This window comes from Narcine bancroftii, chromosome 4 (assembly GCF_036971445.1).
Source record: "Narcine bancroftii isolate sNarBan1 chromosome 4, sNarBan1.hap1, whole genome shotgun sequence".
NCBI lineage: Eukaryota > Metazoa > Chordata > Chondrichthyes > Torpediniformes > Narcinidae > Narcine > Narcine bancroftii.
The window spans coordinates 129,336,983-129,353,600 of record NC_091472.1 but is presented as its reverse complement, the minus strand read 5'-3'; the positions used below and the strand labels follow the sequence as shown (position 1 = coordinate 129,353,600).

Here is a 16,618-nt window from a genome sequence, read left to right as displayed (position 1 = left end):
GCCCCAGGAAATCAATAGTGTCCAGGCCAAAATTGCACCTCTGGGGGTTATTTGTCAAACCAAACTCACTCAACCAGGTGCACAGTTATCACAGGTGGGTGGCATGGTCTTTGCAGCTGCGGCTAGCGATGAGGATATCGTCCAAATAGATGAATGCAAATGGGAGGTCCCAGCCCACTGGATCCATCAGCCGGTGGAAAGTTTGTGCCGTGTTTTTTTTAGACCGAAGGACATGCATAGGAATTCGATCAAGCCAAAGGGGGTTATAATCGCAGTGTTGGGGTCATCCTGGGTGTGGACTGGGATTTGGTGGTAGCCCTGGATGAGGGCCACCTTGGAAAACACCCGTGTCCCATGCAGGTTGGTGGAAAAGTCTTGGATGTGGGGCATGGGATATCTGTGCACATAGTGGCCTCATTGAGGCGGTGGTAGTTGCTACATGGCCTCCACCTTCCACCCCCCAGTTTTTGGCAGCACATGGAGGGGGGAGGCCCAGGGACTGTCGGACCACCACACAGTCCCTAGCTCCTCCATTTTCTTGAACTCCTCCTTTGCTAGGCTGAGCTTTTTGGAAGGGAGTCGGCGTGCTCTGATGTGGAGCGGAGGGCCCTTTGGTCTCAGTGTGGTGCCTTACCCCAGGCTTTGGCTCAGCCGCCAAAAACTGTGGTGCCACTATTGAGGGGATCTCTGCTAGGATGCAGGTGAACTCGTTATTTGAAATTGTTATAGAGTCAAGGTGGTGGGGGATGGGCAGTTTGGCTTCCTCCAGAGGTAGAGTCTGAAACGTTCTGGTGTGCACCAAGCACCATCCCTTGAGATCTACAAGCAGACAGTGGGCAAGAAGGAACTCAGCCCCCAGGAGTGGTTGCACCACTGCTACAAGGGTAAAGGTTCAAGTAAACTGGCTGTTGTCAAACTGAAGGGGGATGGTGCGGGTACCAGATGTCCAGATGGAGGAACTGTTAGCTGCCCTTAGTACTTGACCCTGCTTGCCATTCCAGGTGTCAAGGCCTGCAAGGGGGTCAGGACGTTTATTTCAGCGTTGGTGTTGACCACGAAACACCTGGCTGACAAGGAGTCCCAAATGTTGAAAAGGCTATCATAAGGGCTGATTACTACAGCCATCAATGACGGTTGGCCAGGGGGTGTTTCTCAGAAACCCACAGGATGGGTGGCATTGATGTGCCTCCGCATCCCATCGCTGATGATAGTAGCAGAATTGTCCCAGGGTATTAACGTGCCTCTCTGCTGATCTTGGTCTCGCAGTTGGCCGTTCGTGAGGGTTGGTGATGTGGTCTACGACATCGCTGGTATCCTTTACTCTCCAGAGTATGTTCGCCTGGGTCATAATCCTCTGGGGTCACTGAAGTCATCGTCTATGAGCAAGAGTCAGATATCCTCGGGCAGCTTCTCCAGAAAGATCTGCTTGAAGATCATGCAAGGCTGTGGCCCTCGGTCAAAGCAAGCATCTCGCTCATATGGGCAGATGGGGCCCAGTCCCCCAATTTGTCCATATGCAGCAATCGGGCAGCGTGCTTGTGCTGGGAGAGCCTGAAAGTGCAGGTTAACAGCTCTTTGAGGGACGTGCATTTGCCTTGCTCCGGACGCTGCTGTAGGAAGTCTATGACCCTTGATGTTGTGTCTTGATCGAGTGCGCTCACGATGTAGAAGTAGCAGATGTTGTTGGCAGTAATGCGTTGAAGCAGGAACTGAGCCTTGGCCTGCTCAAACCACATGTGGCTGCGACTCCCAAAATGTTGGGAGCCTGAGTGAGATCGCGTGGATGGTCGCTGGCTTCACCTGGTCTGTCATCTTTGGGTCCAACTGCTGGTAGCATTCACACTATGCAGGTGCGGAGAAGAATGACATGCACACCAAAGCCTTGAAATTGAGACTGGTTTATTGCACTAGCCATTGCATTTATACAAGCCCCTGGCACTGACGTCAAGGCCCCACGTCAGAGTGCTGCCACAATTCACTGTGCAGGATGTCACCTAGGTCTGCGCGATGGCTGTATTCGTCAGCCATTTTGTGAATGGGTCTGCATCTCCATGCGCGGGCCACTACATCATATCATATACATATCACACATTAATATAAATGTAATTCAAAAGAAATCCAGCCATATTTGTTGATTTAACATTATTTCTTTTAAAAAATGTTATTTAAGAATTTTAAATCCACATCAATATATACATATTCAATAAACCTGTAGAGATTATCCATGTGGAATATAGATATGTAACCATTCCCTCCTACCCTCGCCTTCAGAATAAACCAAACAAAATAAAAATAATGTATGTTGAATGTCAAGGAAACAAATAATACTTTATAGGATTACCAATAGGATGGGCTTCCAAAGAGTCCATTAAACTTTTAAACCAATATATTGTGAATATAGGCTCCATATTTACCAAAAAAAATTGATATTTATTACTGAATGCATCTATGCCTCAAGAAGGCAGTCAGCATCATGAAGGATCCCCATCCCCATCCTTTTGATCACAAACTCTTCTCCTGCCACCTTTGAGCAGAAGGCACAAAAGCCTGAAAAACAGCACTTCTCGGTTCAAGAACAGTTTTACTCTAATCAGTGATTGCTGTAACACCATAAAAGGGCTGGCTGGACTGTTGCTAAATCATTTTTAATGCACAAGGGTAACTGTGATTATTTATTATCTATATATTTTTGTATTTAATGATTTTATGTCTCTTTTTAATTCAATTACTTATACTACTGCAGTTGTTTTTTTGTTGTTTTTGTAAAAAAAGTTTTTACAAAATACCAGTTCAGCTGTAGCAAGCAAGAATTTTAGTGGCTATGTACACTGTACATGACAATAAACTCATCATTATTAAAAACAGAAGGGGATTATCATCCTTGGAAAAGCATGAACAGAGGCAAAAACTTGACACAACTAAATAAAGTGAGCTGGTCATGTAAGGTTTTCACCTCCAACAAATACAATTCCAAAAATAGTTTCCATAGCCACATTTTTTTTTTGTATTTTACTTACATTGATTGGCATGCAGGGGAAAACACAAATATATTCCAAAGAAGAAATTAACATTTTACCTGAATCATTGTCAGGAGATCCTGTTTCCTGAGTCTGTACACTTGCATCAATCAACACAGGGTCATCTCTCCTGTGCATTTCAGTATCTGTAATAATAAAGTCGCATTAGGGAACGAAATCACACTGAACACATTAGTTTTTGCCTAAGACCTTTTTTTCCCGTTTATTTCAGCCAAATATTAAAGAGGAAATCCTATTCTTCGTCACATATTTAACTAACAATCACTGCAATTTTCTTAATTATATCATTCAATATTTAACTATCAGTGGTGATCTTAATTCCTGACTTAACTCATAAAGTTTTGTTGGGTTTTGTTAACAATGTATAGTATAGCTAAGGAAAAGTAAGATTCCTTTAAGGGGAATTGCAGAATAAAATAACACTGGGCAGTAGCCAACATGTGTAAAGATGATATAAGTGTACTTCAAATTATGTGGAAACCAGAGACGACGTATTGAAGAACTTTAATGACTGTATAGAAATATAAAGCCAAGTCAACAGCCAAAAATAAAGGACTTTAAATTCGATAAATAATATCTGTGGATCCCGTTATGTCAAGCTATTTGAAAGACAAATTAATTTTGCCATACATTAAATATCTTGAGTAAAACACAAAGTCTGCAGAAGCAGTGAGTAGGTTTCTTAACTTGAGATTTTCCATATGTTCATGAGCAAGGCTTATAAATGGATAATTGGTTTGCTGAGTAATGTTGGAAGCTGTTGCTGGAAGATAATCTCTTACATGACAGGATATAAATGTAATTTCCAAATAATTTTTAAATTTTTTTTTGGGTTGTGAGTTTCACTGGCATGGCAGAATTTATTCATTAATCCAAACTCTCTTTCAGGTTGGGTGAACTGCCTTCTTGAACTACTGGAATTCCCTGATGAAGATTCTTCCAAAAATGCTGATGGAGAGACCTGCAAGATCATGATGCAAATCTCCATAAATTCCTCCAGGCAGCAAAATTCCTTAACCTTGCTTATAACAAGGACAAATGTGTGTTCTGGACACCACGACTAGTCATCCTCAGCTGCGTGGTTGAGAATGGTGTCTTAAGCCCTGACCCTAACTGGATGCTACCTCTCCCACATACCCTCAAAGCACTGAAGAGATGCCTCAGGCTCTTCTCATATTACGCTCAATGGGTCCCCAACTATGCAGACAAGATTCACACATTGGTCAAAGTACCACGTTTCCCCTACCGGCAGAGGCCCAAGCTGCATTTGACCATATCAAGGACAACATTGCCAAACCAACTATGCATGGTATTGACAAGTCCATACCATTCCAAGTGGAGAGTGATGCATCAGACTTTGCCCTGGCTGCCACACTCAACAAAGTGGACAGACCCATCGCCTTTTCCTCACGCTCCCTCTAGGGCCCTGAAATTCACTATTCCTCTGTCGAGAACGATGCGCAGGTCATTGTGAAGGCAGAAAACCACTGGAAAATGATTCACTCTCCTCACAGATCAGCAAGCAGTCATATTCATGTTTAATAATAAGGGGACAGACAGTAAGATCCTCAGGTGAAGAATCAAACTTACAACTACAACATTCTCTACCGGCCTGGAAAACTCAACGAGTCCCCAGATGCTCTATCCCATGCGACTTTGAAGTCTCCAAATGGACAGACTGCAGACCATCCATAATAACCTTTGTCACACTGGCGTGACGAGGTTTTTCTATTTTATCAAAGTTCGGAACTTACCATTCTCTGTGAAGGAAGTCTGGACATTGACTAAAAACTGCCAGGTCTGGCCGAATGCAAACTGCAATTCTATTGACCGGACAAGTGTTATGAGCCCAAATGACACCAGACCCCAGCAGCAATAGACATTCACCAAGACAAGTGGCTTTCAAAACAAAAGTTATTTTTAATCAACTTCAAACATGAAAACAGAATCAAACTTTAACTTAACTCTATACTTATATTATATTCTATACTAACCCAAATTACCCCTTCTAATTCTAAGCACACGTGTATATAATGTGTGTGTGTATATGTGTGTTTTAGAAAAGTTCTTTGGTTCACAGTTCAATCTCACTTCTCCTTCTCCAAGTTCTCTGGTTGCAGGCAATCACCATACAGAATTTAACATGTATAAAGTTCACCAGGTTTGGTGCTTGAAAGGTAAATGTTTACCACTCAGGAAGGTTCTTGTAGGGTTTGCAGAGAGAAAGATTTGTTGCTCTAGGATTTCCACAACTGAGGTACCACCACTAGTCACCTCAGTATCTCGCTGATGAAACTTTCCCCATCAGGGTCTTCCTGATGGTAACCTCTTTCTTCAAGCTACCACAGAGTTCCATTCCTTCCTCTATTTCAAGAGAAACATCAGACAGATAGCACTTCCAGCCATCTACTGCTCTGGAACTTGCTTTCATCAGTTTCAAACAGTTTTTCCTGGATTGCACTTTTCAGTTACTTGTCAGTGTCCCACACACTCTCTTTTTCAACTGCCACTCCAGTGAAAAGCATGCGACTCATGTGACTTGCAAAATCCCCACCTTCTCCAGCAAACAACAGGAGTTCTTTCTTCTGCTCAAGTTGTTATCTTAGGTAAACAATTCAGGAGTGATCTTTCTGTGCACTCTGGCAAAACCCTTGAAAAGAGCTTCCACTAGCTATCGTGTCTCCAGTTCCAAACAATGGTCATTCATTTTATGACATCAATTCAATTAACACCTACTTGTGAAAGGTACTTACATTCTCCAAGAGATCTTCCAATATTTCTTCAGACTTTCAAATAAGATATGTTTTAAAATGTGTGTATGTATGTGACCTACTCTAAATCTTATAATTTTTCCCCAAATATTGATATTATTACACAAGGTGCCCCTGATCAAAGCTACCCGCACCTTCAAGCTCCTGATTTCAAGGGCCCCTCCCCTCTTCCAACCAGAATGTTTGTTTACTTACAATCATCTACGAATATTCCCATTTCCCATTTGCCATCCCATGCCCGGACATGACCACAACCACAGTTATCAAGGTCCTCCACAAGATCTTCATGCTTTTTGGGTACCCCGGCTTCATCCAGAGTGACTGGGGGACCTTATTCATGAGTGATGAGCTGTGGCAGTACCTGCTGGCCAGGGGCATCGCCATGAGTAGGACCACCAGCTACAACCCTGGAGGAAATGGGCAGTGGAAAGGCAGAATGGCATGGTCTGGGAAACCATCCTCCTGGCAATGAGGTCACAGGACCTCCCGTCTCCCAATGGCAAATAGTCCTCCTAGATGCACTCCACCCCATTCACTTTTATGAACAGCCACTAACAACACGCCTCATGAACGGATGTTTGCTATCCCTAGGAAGTCTGCGTCTGGGATTACGCAACCCGCTTGGCTTACCTCCCCAGGACTGGTCCTGCTTCAGAAGCATGCCAGGCAATCAAAGTCTGATCAACTGGTTGAAAGGGTCCTCTCCTCCACACTAACCCCCAGTATACCTACATTGTCTTTCCTGATGGGCACGAGGACACAATCACGATCTGGATCTGGCACTCCTCCAAGCACCACTGACCACCAACAGACATTCCCCCCACATTACCCCATCACCTGCCCCCCCTCGACAAATTGTTAACTGATGATGACAGGCCAACCCCATAAGCTGCTCAGGATGCTACGCCAGCACCCCAATCATGACCATATTGTTTGCTGTGGCAAAGGAGAACCCCTGGCAGACTTAATCTGTAAAATGTATATACAACTCCAATCCTGCAAACTGAAATCCTCAGTTATCTGAATTAAAAAAAAAAAAAATTTGGTTAAATGAGGCTATCTGAAACAAATCAGAAATCCTCATTCATGCAAATTTCAAGCCAAACTGATCAGGGACCTCAGGCTCCTGGCACCAGCAGCAACGGACCTTGAGCTTCCAGCACCAGCAGAAACTGATGGCCTCTTGGCACCGGCAGCAGCGGACCTTGGGCTCCCAGCACCATCAAGAGTGGACCTCTGGCTCCTGGCAGCAGCATCAGCGTACCTTGGGCTCCTGGTGCCAGCAGTAGCGGACTTCAAGTTTCAGGGCAGAAGCAAGACCCTCTGGCTCCTGGCACAATTGGACCTCAGTGGGGAAGTGTCTGTGATCAGCAGTGGCCAGCATTTTGTTTGGTGAGAATTAAACATGATTTTAATGCTTAAAAAGCCTTCCCTTGTTTGTTTTAGTTTAAACACTGTTATAAGTGATTTGCTGTTGCTATTGGGCTGTTTTTTAAAAAATGACCAGTTCTCAGGAAAAAAAAACCTTTATCTGAAATAGGCCTGGTCCTAACCATTTTGAATAATCGGAGTTGTAATGTATATTTTTTTCATGTTTATTTCTTAAAAAGGAGGGGTGAATATGGTAAACCACAGTTATGCTATGATTAGCTGCTATCGGCTGGACACAGCTCCCGAGACTGATCCTACTCATGCTTCCAATTCCACTCTGTTTTGATCAGTCAATGAGGTTAGCGGCTGTATAGATTGGATAGTTAATAAAAGCCTATCAGTTTCACAACTTCAGTCTTTTGTGATTATTGACGGTGCATCAGTAAATTAAGCAAATGATTAGTCCACTGATGTAGCAAGAAGGACTGCACTTCAATATAGCACATGGCTGTACACAAGTTAAATCCCAATCTTTTCATTATTAAATATGTATTCACCTCCGTAAGCACAGATATAAATAGTCAAATGACTGACCATTTGACATCATTTATCTAGTTTTTAGAAACTATTACAAGATGAAATGTTGACCTGAGCCAGTAGATTTAACAGCTGTTGTTTGTGAATCTCTATTAGGTGACGCAGTGTTGCCTTGCTCAATATGTTGCATATCTGAAATATAATTTCAAATTATTGTTAATTTTTGGTACCAAAGAACAATTTGGTAGTTATTAATTATATGCAAGGTCAGTCCTTTGGTTTATATGGATAAAGTAAATGACACAAATATAATGTTGCGACCAAATGTTTACCTAGGTAGAAGAGAGCATGGATTTGTGAGATTCTTTTCTCCATTACATCATTGTTTCCTCAACACAAAAAATGAACAGATATTGCAATGTGCCAGTAATTCTTCAGCAAGCTAAAAAATTGCTACAGTCAACACCTCAAAGTATTCATATTAAAAATTGGGCAATACTGACAGAGTAAATTTATTTATCAGTGCCATTAACATCAACTTCAAGGTTGCCTACTACACAATTTAAAAAAAAATAGAAACTAGACTTTTGGTATAATGGTTCTCAATTTTTTTGTGTACTATAACATTTATAAACACTAATGATGGGTCAAGGCTCAAGCAAACTGTCATGGAAAATAGAATCACATTGTCATGAACATCATGAAATTTGTTTTGTGGCAACATTATTGTGCATTACAGGTGCAAAATTGCAATAATTACAGTCCTGTAAAGATAATCCCAGAAAGAAAAAAAGGCAAGAGAATATCTGTAGGTTGATTGTCTGTTCATAAATCTGTTGGGGAGGGGAAGAAGCCATTATTGCAACTACAAGCTCAGGCTTCCGCGCCAGCAGCAACAGACCGGGGTGGGGGGGTGGTAGGTAGCAGTGAGGAAAGGGCATGGCCTGAGTGGTGAGGGTCCTTGATGATAGAAGCTGCTTTCCTGAGACACCACCTTTTAAAGCTGTCCTTAATGGAGTAACAATTAATGCCCATGATGATGCTGGCTGAGTTTAAAGCCCTCTGTAGCCTTTTCACCAGACAGTGATGCAACCAGTTAGAATGCTCTCTACAATACACATGTGGAAATTTGCAAGAGTGTTTGGTGACATATCAAATCTCCTTAAACTTCTAACAAAAGATAACCACTGGCAAGCCTTCTTCATGATTGCACTGACATGATGGTCCCAAGATAGATCTTCAGAGGTGTTGACATGCAGGAATTTGAGGCTCTTTACCCTCTCCACTACTGATCCCTCAATGAGGACTCATTTGTGTTCTCCTGTTTCCCCTTCCTGAAGTCCAAAATCAATTCCTTAGTTTTGCTAACGTTGAGTGAAAGGTTGTTGTGACACCACTAAACTAGCTGATCTATCTCACAACTGCATGATACCTCACTGCCATCTGAGATTCTGCTGACAACCATGGTGTCATAGGCAAATTTGTACATAAAATTTACACAGTACTATTTAGGTCCTAAATTATCCATAATTAATAACTTACTGAAAACTGTTATGACTTAGACAAGCAGTAATAGAAATTCACCAAGACAATGGTATCTTCAAAACAATAATTTTTATGAATGACTATTAATAAGATAATATTTCTTAACTCTAATTTTAACCCCATTAAGGGTGGGTGGGTGTGTGTGTGTGGGAGGGTGAGTGTGTGTGGGGGGTGTGAGTGTGTGTGGGGCGAGTGTGGATGTGGGTGGTAGACCCCAAATCATTACAGTTCAGGCACAATTCTGAAGAGATGATTAAAATTTAAAGTTCAGTATTAGAAATCTTTTGAGTTGAAACTCAGAGTCTTCAAAAGTAATTATGAAGTGGATGCGACATTGTCATCAAACTTCTCAAAATTTACTAATTCTTGTTTAGTTGTTTTTAAAGAAATGTTTCTTCATATAAATGATTTTTCCTCAATTCCCCTCTTGCATGGGTTACAGAACTTGTGATTTCCACAATTTCACAAACCCAGGCAAGGGTTTTATGAAGCGACCATGTAATGGTCGCATTACTGCTGCTCTCTTTTGACCAAGTAAGACAAAGTGGCCTTTTTCTTTGAAGCCACTGATTCTCTGTTCCTTCCCTGATGAGAGAGAACACAACAGCACCTTTCTCACTGAGGTTACTGCATCTTTGACTTCAGACGATCTGGTTCATACTATTAAAGATGCTTTCTTGAAATGTCTTTATCACATAACATCACTGCTGGCTCTGTTTGAAGTTTATTCAGAAAAATGATTCAACAAGCAAATGGTCTCCAGCCTGTCTCCATAGGTCATAAAGTAAATGATTTTCTGTTTACACAGGTGTTTCTCCTGCAAACATTCATCTACTTCTGTATTTCTATGGAACAATCACTCTAGTTTTTATAGCTTTTAAATGAACAATGATAAGGCTTTGATGGTTCCCACTTGATGGAACCTCGGCGACTGCTTTGAAATGATGTAATGTGTATTTTTCCTTGTTTCCAACCCTTTCTAAAATATAAAACATCTTGAAGATTAATAATAAGACAAGTCTGTCACAAAACAAATCAATTTTTAAAAAAAAAGGCAAAATTGACTATATTTTTTTTACTTTAAAAGTTGTTTTAATTTTTCAGGGTCACTGGCTGATTCTGGGTTTATCTTATTTAGAGTTTGCCTATTTAGACATATTTGAAGCTGACATCAAATTGTGTAAAATTCATGCTCAGTCTCATATGGTCATAGAGAGAACTTGGAAACTCCACAATGAAAACACTCAAGATCAGTATTGCACCTGGGCAACAAGAGCTGTGTGACAGCAGAACTACCTGGTGTGCCACTGTGGTACTCTTTAATTATATAGAACATACATAGTTAAGTCTACAGCAAAATAAAAATAAATTTTGAATACTTCCTTTAATAATTGTTCAATGAAATTTCAAAAGCTCGATAAGTCGCATCATTACATAAATTAAACACTTACCTGGAGCAGAGGAAAACATTTCTCCTTGTTTAGAATCTACCAAATCCTTTATGTCTCTCGCTTGCAATTCCTGTTCTGAGATGTAAAAGAAATCAGTTGTTATTGATATTTAAAAAAACATTCATTGCAGAAAAACAGATGACAAAACATTGTATTCCTTCCTCCAAAGCACCTCTTGAGCAGAATTAAATTCTTTACACCTTTTAATAATTTCTTGACTTAAATCTGGGTAAAAGAAAACCTTATTACTCTGCACCATCAACGGAGACTGATATTTACGTGCATTTTGGACCGCAACTCGCAAAATAGTCTCCATCTTGATACCGTAAGCAACAAATCAAAACTGCTCATGGAGGTTGACCTGGATATGGTTTGCTTATCAAAGCTCTATGTGCCCTATCTAGTTCCAAATCCTCCGGAAAAAATTCAATTCCCAACGCTTCAGGGATCCACTTTTTACACTTTTGTCATTAGTAGGTCGAGTAAATTGTATTAAGATGAATGTTTTTTCACAAATTCAGTATCTTTTTCAGTCGGTTACTACTTTCGAAATATTTTTTTCAGGACTTAAAGTAGTACGAGAATTTTTACAGAAGGGGAAGTTAGGTAGAGTAGCAATATATAATTTGACTTGGAAATATGCCTTGGGAGGTTTACAATTGCCTCATTTTCAAAATTATTATGAAGCAGTTCAATTAAGATTTATTAATCCTATGTTGGTTGTTTCGTATCCTCCTATTTGGGCTAGGGTAGTATTGGCTGGTATTTCAAAACCTTACTCACATCATTTCATATTTGAGTGGAATTCTGTTTTATTACAGAGATATAATGTACCGATTTTAAAACATTTGTTAGAGATTTGGACTAAAAGGAATTTATTGATAGGTATGAAAGGTAAAATATCGGTTCAGGCTCCAATATATCAAAATAAGTTTATTCCTTTTTTGCTGAATAATAGATTTTTAAAAGAATGGCAGATTAAAAGAATAAAGTTGTTGTAGGATTGTTTTGAAGGTGATAAATTTCTATCTTTTAATCAACTTAGAGAGAAATTTGGAATTTCAGTAAATTCTTTATTTGTGTACTATCAAATTAGAGCATTAGTGAAAGATAATTTTGGAAGAGAAATGAAAATTCCTAAGTTAACAAAATTTGAGTTATTGATTTCACTCATTAAATAAAGGTTTTATTTCTGAGATGTATGCATTGTTGCAAGACACTATGGATAAAATAAATTTAGATAAATCTAGGATTAAATGGGAAAATGACTTAATTTGCGATATTAATCTGGCTGATTGGGAGACTGTGTGTTTTTACGGAGTGACTAAATTGCTTAATGTAAGATATAGTATGGTTAATTATAATTTTTTGCATCAGTTGTATCTAACCCCTGAAAAATTGAAAAAATATGGAAAATTGTTTTGAGACAAACAAGGTTTTGTGATCTGCTTGGTGCAGGTCTAGTATGCTGATATCTAATTAATGTTACCAATATGATTGCTAAAAGGGTGAATTCCATAGTTACTAACATTAAAAGAGACACCTTTATAAAAATTTTCAAACTGATTCTATCACATACCCTAATTCTCATGGACTCCTTTGCAAAGCTGAAATGGTGAAGGAATGCCAGCATCATCTTAATTCTCAGTTTAAAAGTATCTTCCAAACCAATCTAATTTTTCTTCTGATCACACCATTTTTATTTCTAATTTCCTTCTTGATTCTCAACTCTTTCTTCCTTTAAGAGCTTCTTTACAAATCTTTCATGACCAAAACTTTGCTTCCTCCAAACTGATTATTTGTTCCTTTATATCAATAACAATTCTCATATTATAAATAATAAATGAAAGCAAGCTGATGTTTCTGACTAAGATGGTAAAATAAAATCCTACATTGCAAAATAAGTGCAATATCAATGGGAAAAATAGATTTCCAGGCAATACATAATAATGAAGCAAAAACCAATGTTCATAAACTTATGGCTCATGTTGAATGAGCTGAAAGTATATTGTTGGGCAGGTCAAAAAAGAGAAGTAATGAGGGAACATATTCCCAAATTTGCTGAGTCCAATAACATTGCACTGCAAATTCCAATATGGATATGCCATTGAGATTTCATATATTCTATTATTCTTAAAATCTTTTTTGCAAGGATTGTCAAATTTTAAAAATGTCCCAAACTGTCATACTAGAATTTGACAACAGCTAAGTTCTCAAGGAGGAGATCCTTGAGATAATTAAGGTTACAGGCCTGAGCATCTGTGAACTGGATACATTTGGTAAATAAGCAGGACAACATTCTAAGAATCACTGAAAAGCTTTGATTGTTGTTTTCTGTCATCTTGAAAAATGCTGCCATTCAGGGCGCATTAGTAATGAAGGCCCTTGAGGGTGGTGGGTTTGGGTAACTGCTGTACAGCTGCGACTTTTTCTGGCATCAGGATGGCTCCTGCTGCCGAGATGGTGTGTCCCAGGAATTACAGCATCCTTTTGCCGAACTGGCACTTGGCCACATTGACTGTGAGGGCGAATTCCATCAGGCGGGCAAACAGGGTGCGGAGATGGGCCTTGTGCTCCTCGTGGTCGCGACTGTCAATCAGGATGTTATCGAGGTATATAAACACAAAGTCCAGGTCCCTGCCCACTGCGTCCATGAGGCGCTGGAAAGTCTGGGCTACGTTTTTAAGTCCGAAGGGCATGTGCAAGAATTCGAACAGGCCAAATGGGGTGATGATTGCCGTCTTACCGATATCGTTGGGGTGGACTGGGATTTGACAATAGCGCTGAACCAGGTTGACTTTCAAGAAGATCTGGGTGCCATGGAGGATGGCTGTAAAGTCATGGATGTGAGGGATTGGGTACCTGTCCGGCGTAGTTGCATCGTTTAGGTGCCAATAATCCCCGCAGGGTCGCCAGCCTCTGGAAGATTTGGGGATCATGTGAAGAGGGGATGCCCAGGGGCTGTCAGAGCGGTGGACGATACCCAACTCCTGCAGATGAGAGAACTCCTCCTTGGCTAACAGCAGCTTTTCAGGCAGAAGTCGTCGAGCCTTGGCATGCATGCATAGAGATATGGTAGCAGACCCCGTGCTGGGGTAAGGTGGCAGTGAACCACAGCTGTAGGATGGAGGGGAACTCATCGAGTATGCTGGAATACTCGTCCCTGGGGGTGGAGATGGTGGCTATTTTTGGATTGCAGTCATCCGTGGCATCGAGGCACACCGAATGGAACGTGCAGGCATTAACTCGTCTTCTCCCCATCACGTCTACCAGCAGGCCATGTGCCCTGAGGAAGTCGGCCTCCAAGAGCACGGTATCCACTCAGGCAAGCATGAACTTCTTCCAGCGAAATTTTTATTTCCTGATCTGGATCTGCGCCCTGCGGGTGCCAAAAGTTTTGATGGCAGAACTGTTGGCTGCCCACAGGGTGGGACCACGAGGTCGGTACGAGTTTTGAGGGCGGTCAGGGCCAAGATGCTCAGTTCCGCTCCAGTGTCCACAAGGAAATGCGGACCCGTGGACATATTGGTCACGTGCAGGAGGCTGTTTGCGTGGCCAGCTGCCACAGCCAATAATGGGGGCTGGCCGAATCATTTCCCTGGTAGGTACAGGGTTTCCTGCACTTGCGAGCTTGTGATGATAGAAGCACCAAGTGGGGTGGTGCTCCTCTGGCTTGTGCTTGGGGGAGGGAGGGGCTGTGACCGTTTGGCTCCTGGATGGGTGACCTGGCTGAGGGCGGCTTCATTCTCTCTCTTGGATGTCCGCTCGGGCCGTGACTCACCGTGGGTCACTGAAGTCCTCATCTGTCAGCAGGAGCTGAATATCCTTGGGCATCTGCTCCAGGAAGATCTGGTAGAACAAGAAAAAGGGCTTGTGATCTTCCGCCAGTGCTAGCATCTCATCCATGAGGGCTGATGGGATTTGGTCTTCCAGCCTGTCCAGATGCAGGAGTCTGGAAGCATGCTGTTGTGGGGAGAGACTGAAGGTGCCCAGAAGGAGATTTATGAGGACAGGGTATTTACCCTCAGCTGGTGGGTTGTGGATGAGATCATCCACCCTGGCATGGTCATGATGTGGTACAACATTGTGGCATTTGCGGAGATGTTCCTGAGGTGAAACTGCCTCCATCTGCCCAAATCACATACCCGGGTGATGGGTCAGAAGGGGGGCAGTTTCACAGCGATGGTGTTGATCTCGGCTGGATCCATGTTGGGAGACCAGAAAAGCATCTTGGCTCATTGGGGTCACCAATGTTGCGGGAGCTACAGCAAAGAAACTCACAGCCACAACCTTGGATGCTCTCAACGACTGTTTTATTCAAATACCCCGTGTAGCCCTTTAAGAGCAGCGTGAGCTCGGCCACCGCGTGAGCAGTGACTTCATAATGGCTGCCTGAGGCACGCACTGAGCTGGAACCACGAAGTAAGGAGGACCCCCGACGGCGCCCTCTTCTCATGGCTGCCCCGCCACCCAGCAGTACAACGGGGCTGGTTCACCACGAGAGAGTGCGCTGCCACAAGCTAACAGTTCTTTTTCAACAGTGGAAAAGTTCTTTTCATGAACATTGAATTTTTTGAAAACAGGATGGTCAATTTCATTATGTTTTTGCAATAAAACTGCACCTGCTGCTCCTTCACTGGCGTTCAATGCTACAGAAAATGGTCTGTCAAAATCAGGAGATTTTAACACAGGGCAATGGCATGGCATCTCCTTTAAATTTTCTAAAGCTTCCTGACAAGTCCACACAAATTTCTCCCCTTTCTTCATAAGATTGGTTCAAGGAAGAGAAACCTCAGCAAAATTTCTGTAAAATTTCCTATAATATCTTGCCATTCCTAAAAACCTTCTCACTGCTTTCTTGCCATTGGGAAAAGGAAACTCAGAAATTGCATTCACCTTAGCTTGAATAGGTGCAACTTTGCCATGACCAACTACATAACCCAAGTATGTTACCGTGGCATTTGCAAATTGACTTTTGGCTAAATGAACAGTGAAGTTTGCTTTGGATAATCTTGCAAACAATTTGTCCAATTGCCATAGATGTTTTTCCCATGTGTAATCAAGACATCAATATAAGCATCTGTATCTGTTATCCCTTGGATGACAGAATTAAGCATCCTCTGGAATGTTGCTGGGGCATTTTTCATGCCAAATGGTAACACATTATATTCGTATAAACTGGATGGAGTTACAAAAGCTGAAATATTCTTGCCTTTCTCAGTTAAAGGCACACACCAGTAACCCTTCAACAAATTCAACTGAGTAAGAAATTTAGCTTTTCCAATTTTATCAATACAGTCAGTCATCTATTCTCAGAATAGGATAAGCATCTGTTTTAGTTACTGAATTAATCTGTACGGAACTGTTGTTAACAGTTCCATCCAGTTTTGGTACCAGAATACAAGAACTCTAATCTGAGTTTGAAGGTCTAATAATGTCATTCCTCAACATGTATTCCACCTCTTGATCCATAATTTTACTCTTTTGAATATTCTATATGGGTGCTGCTTTATGGGATTTGCTTCTCCTACATCTACATCAAGGTAAGTCACTGATGTCTTTTTTGGAACATCAGGGAACAAATTTGTGTATTTGAAAAGTAATTCTTTCAACTGCAACTGCTCTTGTAACTTAAGATGGCCTAACTTTTCTTCCAAATTTTCCAAAATTGCTGAGTTAGACAGGCACACAGGAACCATGGTTTCTTTAAGGTTACCCTCACAAAATTCTGTTTCCATAATCTTATGATCCACCACTTACTCCACTCAACAGCCAAAACCTCTGATACAGATTGTTCTCCACTACCTTTATTCTCGTGATAAGGTTTCAACATATTTATGTGACAAACCTGAGCTTTATTCCTTCTATCTGGAATGTTCACAACATAATTAACATCATTCAGTTT

The 16,618-nt window shown here is 41.4% G+C and overlaps 1 protein-coding gene across 1 annotated transcript in view; it reads right to left on the bottom strand.

Moving 5' to 3' along the window:
• Positions 1 to 16,618, bottom strand: part of LOC138762391 (uncharacterized) — a 307,807-nt gene that overhangs the window by 79,305 nt on the left and 211,884 nt on the right. The window contains exons 31-33 of the mRNA XM_069936157.1: positions 10,714 to 10,788; positions 7,829 to 7,909; positions 3,077 to 3,163 (exon numbers count right to left, since the gene is read on the bottom strand). Coding sequence (XP_069792258.1) covers positions 3,077 to 3,163; positions 7,829 to 7,909; positions 10,714 to 10,788 — 243 coding nt within the window. The remainder of the gene's footprint in view (positions 1 to 3,076; positions 3,164 to 7,828; positions 7,910 to 10,713; positions 10,789 to 16,618) is intronic.